The sequence below is a fragment of the Chrysoperla carnea genome, chromosome 1 (genome assembly GCF_905475395.1).
Source record: "Chrysoperla carnea chromosome 1, inChrCarn1.1, whole genome shotgun sequence".
Classification (NCBI taxonomy): domain Eukaryota; kingdom Metazoa; phylum Arthropoda; class Insecta; order Neuroptera; family Chrysopidae; genus Chrysoperla; species Chrysoperla carnea.
The window spans coordinates 106,517,457-106,522,810 of NC_058337.1; the positions used below are offsets into that span (position 1 = coordinate 106,517,457).

The following is a 5,354-nucleotide window of genomic DNA, read 5'->3' on the forward strand; positions in this document are numbered from 1 at the left end:
TTGTGCGTTTTTTATTTCTTCATCCATATTTTTAAATCATTAAACCAACCATTTTGTTTTATTATTGGACACCTTTTATTATAAATAGCTTTGTGGATTTACATTTTTTAAAGTCATTTTCGGCAATGTGTCCAAAACATCTGTATCTCTACTCTTAGGTAAATATAGTACTTAAGATATAGAGATAGAACTTTTAAAAGAAAAATAATGGCAGCGCTAGTCATCGGAGCGTAACTGAAAAAGATTAAATGAATGTGTTACAAAATTTTGGTTAATTTTTTGTTAACAAATCATTTTCATTTATGAAAATCATGATTATATCCTTTTTCGACGATTTGTTTAAACGAAAAATAGATTCAATTTCCTAAAAAAATCCTTATTTTTGGGGGAAACATGAATAAAATTTTTGAAGTAAGCTAGAACTGTAGCTTGGGGGAATCCAAAAAAAAAAAAAAAAATGATGCCCACATCATAGGTTGTTTATTTTTCAAACTAATTATAAATTGTAAATATTGAAAATGCGATTTCTTAACACTTTATTTTGATATAAATTAAACTGAAACGTTAAGAGATTGTAAAAAAAATGTTAAAACCTTAATAAAAATTAGAAAAAGTTTAAAATATTTATGTTTTGGTTCGGGCAATTGCTTCGGGTAACAATTTTGGTCTATTTGGATTATGCCACAGTAGCCACTCAGCAAACCATATTATTGGATCGATTGGTTTTACTCTTAAAAGTTCCGCTAAACCCTCAGATAAAATTGGATTTAAATTTTTATTTAAATACTCTTCAGCAACTTCATCTTGCGAAATAGGCTCGAGGATAACTAAAAATAAAATTACATATTTATACAGACTGTAATAAAAAATGATCAGTACCGTAAACAGACAGGTGCACTCGCACGTAGCCAATTTGGATGGTAAAAGTTTATTTTGCTTTAATACACGTAATATGTAATTGTACTTAAGCTGGGACCAAATTCTCAATTTTTGTTGTTGGATTTTAAAAATTGGAAGATATTTTTTCAACTTATCCGAATAGACTAAGAAACTTACGATGTGGAAAGAAAAATCTAATTTCCCACTTCGAAGCTATATGGTCAGCGCTACCATGCACTGCATTATCGACATTATCACATTTTCCAAAAACACCACGTAAACTTGATGGCCAAAATAATTCAGCTTCTGCCACATTTTCGGGACCGATTACTTTTAACCAATGACTAACTGCTTTTTCACGTGCTAAGACGTATACCGTTATGGGCGCTGAACTCATATACACAATTCTTGTGGGAAAGCCTAAGGTACCATAATATGAAGCGTAAAATTCAGAAGCTTGTTCTGGCGATAAATGCACTGTTCTTTTCTGGAATAAAAGTTTATATAACTAATAATTTTATGATATTCATCAGTACTTATACAAATTTTGGGAGAATGGGAATTTGGTGTATAACTAGTATTTTTTCTGTACTTAGAATAATTTGGTTCACATATAATCTATTGAAGCCATCGAAATTAAATTTTTTAGTTTTTTTGTTTTTCGTTCTTTAAATCGTTTAAAGTTATATTTAACGTAAAAATGAATGCAATTATAAATACGAAACCTTACACCAATCATTTTTCAAGCAGTATAGGCAATATACATCGTATTCATGTAAACTGTAAAATCTAAACTTATAAACTTTTTCTTAGTTTCCATTGACATGCGTCTTTTTCAATAGTATAAGTATAAATATTTCAATTTTGTGGTAGTAAGTACGTAAAGTAATGGGCCCCTATTGACATTGATCAAAATAATTTTGTATCAAATTTTTTTTACCGTTAAAATTTCAAATCCTTCATCAATAATTCGATTTTCAATCTCCGTTCGAAATTTCATTGCATTTGGTTTAATGATAGCCAATGTACGTTCGCATACTCCCTCACCAGTTTTTCCAGTAACCGTGCCAATTGATTGGGTTGGTAAATCGATATGAGTTCGTTTGTCAATATTTAATTCATCTAAAATTTCTGCTGGTGTACGATATGCAACAGGGCTTTCATCGACCACATCTTCATCTAACATATATTTGTTCGAAGCTTGTTTTTGAGACATTACCATAATGAAGAGACTGTCTAAAGATGAGTCATCGCTCTGAGAATTTTTAATTTTTATTGATGACGGCATGTCGACTGATTTAGTTACTGAGATTTTACAAAGAAAAATTTTATGATCTCAGAGGCAAAAATAGATCACAAAAACAATTAACATAAATTGTGATAAAATTATTAGGTTTTGGTTCATGGAAAAATCAAATGAAAATGATAGGTAAGTGTAGGTTAGACACTTACCTATAAAGTACGGAGGAATATTTTGAAAAGTCAATTATTATTTTTTTATCAGAAACAAAACAATAAAATTTGAGCTGGATAGTATTGGATAATCCAATTTTGCTAGCACAATCCTTACCGAGTCTCAGTCAAATATAATAAACTATGTCTTTGTTTGTCGCCCTTCCTCTAATCTTAACAAGGTTAATAAGATATAACGATATCCTATCATAATAAATCGCTTCATGAAAATTTGAATAGTTATATACTTTTTTCTTTCTTCAAAATGTACCTAATATTAAGCCAGCCCTCTTGAATCGTCATTAAAATATTTGTTATACGGAACCCTAACAAACGATTTTTAATTGAATTAAAAGAATATTAACTATGAATACTATGGCGACATAATTCTTGGCGGGTCAAAATATACACAAATTTATGAATTATTTCTACCAGAGTAGCTCTAGTTTAAACCAAATCCGCTAATAGAAGAGTTTTTGCTTCGCTTCATATAGGGACAGTTGTAATAAAAATTGGTATCTATGGCAACATATATATGGCACGTGTAAATAAATATAAGAATATGCTTTGATTACATTAACTTTATTTTTATCTCAACTTAAAACGATATTCCAGAGAAACACTTCTTGAAAAACTAACGTCGAGAAGATGACCTCAAATGGAAATTACTATTTAAATTTAATCCATATTTTTAGCTTATGGCGATATTGGCCGAATTTTGTCATAGCAACAACAAAGATAAATAAATTTACATGAAAAAAACACAGCTCGAATCAGGCCGGTTTTAATGTCAAAAATGAAAAAACACTGAAAGTCATATTAATTTAGAAAATATTTGCCAAATACATTCCAAATTTACGAGTTTACTAATGTCATAGGGGTAATGAATTTATCACGAAAAATAAGGGATTCCATTGCAAAATATGATAATTCAGACTGTGCCGAAGTATTGTTTAGGAAAGATTGTCGTCCAAATTGTCCACCATACGGAAGAAATAATTGTTCTGACACATGTGTAGCAGAAGACAGTTGTACATTCACACCCAGATATTGTCGGGATCCATGCGCTGATAAATATTGTGATCGTGTTATATCAGAGTGTTCATTAAGAAGTCCGACAGGTTCGTTACATAATATGCGTTATTCAGCAATGAACTGCAGTCGATTATGTCGAAGACCATGTCCATCACCATCGCCATGTTCTCATAATCCATACCCAAGACCAATTAAGCTCAGATATGGACCACCAGATTGTCCACCAAGGTGTTCGACGTTCATAGAACCATGCGTTAATGATCGATGCTGCGATTCATGTGACGAAAGATTTCCACGAGCATGTGACTCAATTATATTATCGAAAAATCGTATTTCAAGAACAAGACGTTGTGGTCCAAGATACCCTTGCAGGTCACCATGTGGAAGCCCTAGGTGTAAGAAACCACCGTGTAATTACAGATATCCTAGAAATTGTGTAAAACCAAGAGTATGTTGTGATGGGCCACCATGTACGCCATCGTATAGATCACCTATGAGATGTCCATCACCATGTAGTCCTCGATGTGATCCAAGTTGCGATCCTTGTAAGCCAATTCGCTGTGCATCACCGTGCCGACCCACAAAATACTGTCCTAAGCCGCCAAGATGTAGTCCTTGTAGTCCAGAACCAAGTGGTCCTTGTGGTCCAGGTCCAGGGGGGCCATGTGGTCCTTGTGGTCTAGGTCCAAGTAGGCCATGTAGTCCATGTCCACCGAAAAGATCCACATATTGTGGACCAAGATCAAGATGCCCCCCAAATTGTGATTCGTATAAATACCCATGTTTCTATTATGATAAATCATGTAATAACCTTTGTGTAAAAATGGTTGATGGATGTGCTGTACCTAATTCTGAAAGTAATTGCTGTGAGCCTTTACCATCGTTATTCTGTTCTGGGTCAGGTACTATGTTTTCAATAAACCCGTATGGCAGAGATAATTGCTGTGGGGATTACAATTACAGAATTAATAAATTGAGATCTTTGAGTAATATACGTTCAGCAATTTTTAATGATTGTAATGATAGGTGTAGACCTAGAAGGTGTACCTCACCTTGTCCTCCTGGTGGGAGCCAGTGCTCATCTCCTTGTCCACCCGGCGGAAGTGCATGCCCTCCACGTGGACTAAGTGGCGGTGCACGCGGACCTTGCGGACCTAGTGCCGGTGTATGTGAACCTTGCGGTCCTGCTGGCGGTGCATGTGGGCCTTGCAGACCTGGCGGAGGTGGTTGTGGACCTTGCGGACCTGGTGGTAGTCCATGTGGACCCTGCGGTCCTAGCGCTGATACTTGTGGACCTTGGAGATCCAGTGGTGGTCGTAGGCCTTACGGAACTAGCGGCAATGCTTGTATGCCTTGTGGTCCTGGTAACGCCACTTGCGGTCCTTGCGAACCTGGTAGAGGTGCATGTGGACCATGTGAACCTGGAGGAGGAACGTGCGCACCTTGCCCACCAAGAACTCGTCCATATCGAAACGATTATTATGATCCTTGTAAGCCCTGCCCACCAAGACGCCCGTGTATACGAGTGAAAAGTTTATGCTTTAATGATTGCTATTATGGATCGAGAAGGCCGTATCTTGATAGTTGTGGGCGCCCAAAAACATGCCCCACACCAATTTCACCTGAGTGTAATACATCATGTAAATGTTCAGGATGTACAATGTTTGGTCCTTCATATTGTGTACAACGTTCTAATTCTCGAGTACCGTGTTTATGTGCAAAGTACCCATGTTTACCAAAGTTTTGTTGAAAGTTTTTGTGTGTTTTTTTGTATAACATGTTGTGTCCAAGTGAACTATGATTTTATTTTATTTGTATAATATTTTAGTGTAATTTTATTATGAACAAATGAAATTATTTGTAATTTCACAAATTAAAAAATTTCTATTTTGAAAAATAAGTTTGTTTTTTTTTTTTTTTTTTTTCAAATATGCTTTTGAAAATTATTTGTGTTGGAAATTTTTAGCTTTAATTAGGGAAAAATTCAC

The 5,354-nt window shown here is 34.6% G+C and overlaps 2 protein-coding genes across 2 annotated transcripts; one reads left to right on the forward strand and one right to left on the reverse strand.

The window, feature by feature from the left end:
• Positions 1-624: 624 nt before the first annotated feature.
• On the reverse strand, positions 625-2,203 carry LOC123305901 (nucleoside diphosphate kinase homolog 5). The gene is made up of 3 exons (XM_044887740.1): positions 1,820-2,203; positions 1,057-1,366; positions 625-827 (listed from the first exon to the last, which is right to left on the reverse strand). Exons 1-3 carry the CDS (start codon positions 2,165-2,167, stop codon positions 625-627), a joined length of 861 nt encoding a protein of 286 aa, XP_044743675.1. The 5' UTR covers positions 2,168-2,203.
• A 915-nt stretch (positions 2,204-3,118) lies between these two features.
• LOC123305205 (keratin-associated protein 10-6-like) lies at positions 3,119-5,148 on the forward strand. Its single transcript, XM_044886850.1, has 2 exons — positions 3,119-4,016; positions 4,050-5,148. Exons 1-2 carry the CDS (start codon positions 3,215-3,217, stop codon positions 5,114-5,116), a joined length of 1,869 nt encoding a protein of 622 aa, XP_044742785.1. The 5' UTR covers positions 3,119-3,214; the 3' UTR covers positions 5,117-5,148.
• The last annotated feature ends 206 nt before the right edge of the window (positions 5,149-5,354 follow it).

Bases quoted from the DNA above. Each gene is read 5' to 3' on its own strand.
- LOC123305205 (XM_044886850.1), top strand. From the start codon at position 3,215: ATGAATTTATCACGAAAAATAAGGGATTCCATTGCAAAATATGATAAT. The intron at 4,017-4,049 runs GTCCAGGGGGGC...CTTGTGGTCTAG, and splicing joins AAGTGGTCCTTGTGGTCCAG to GTCCAAGTAGGCCATGTAGT.
- LOC123305901 (XM_044887740.1), bottom strand. From the start codon at position 2,167: ATGCCGTCATCAATAAAAATTAAAAATTCTCAGAGCGATGACTCATCT. The intron at 1,367-1,819 runs GTAAAAAAAATT...CTTTTATTCCAG, and splicing joins AAGGATTTGAAATTTTAACG to AAAAGAACAGTGCATTTATC. The intron at 828-1,056 runs GTAAGTTTCTTA...TTTTATTTTTAG, and splicing joins TAGATTTTTCTTTCCACATC to TTATCCTCGAGCCTATTTCG.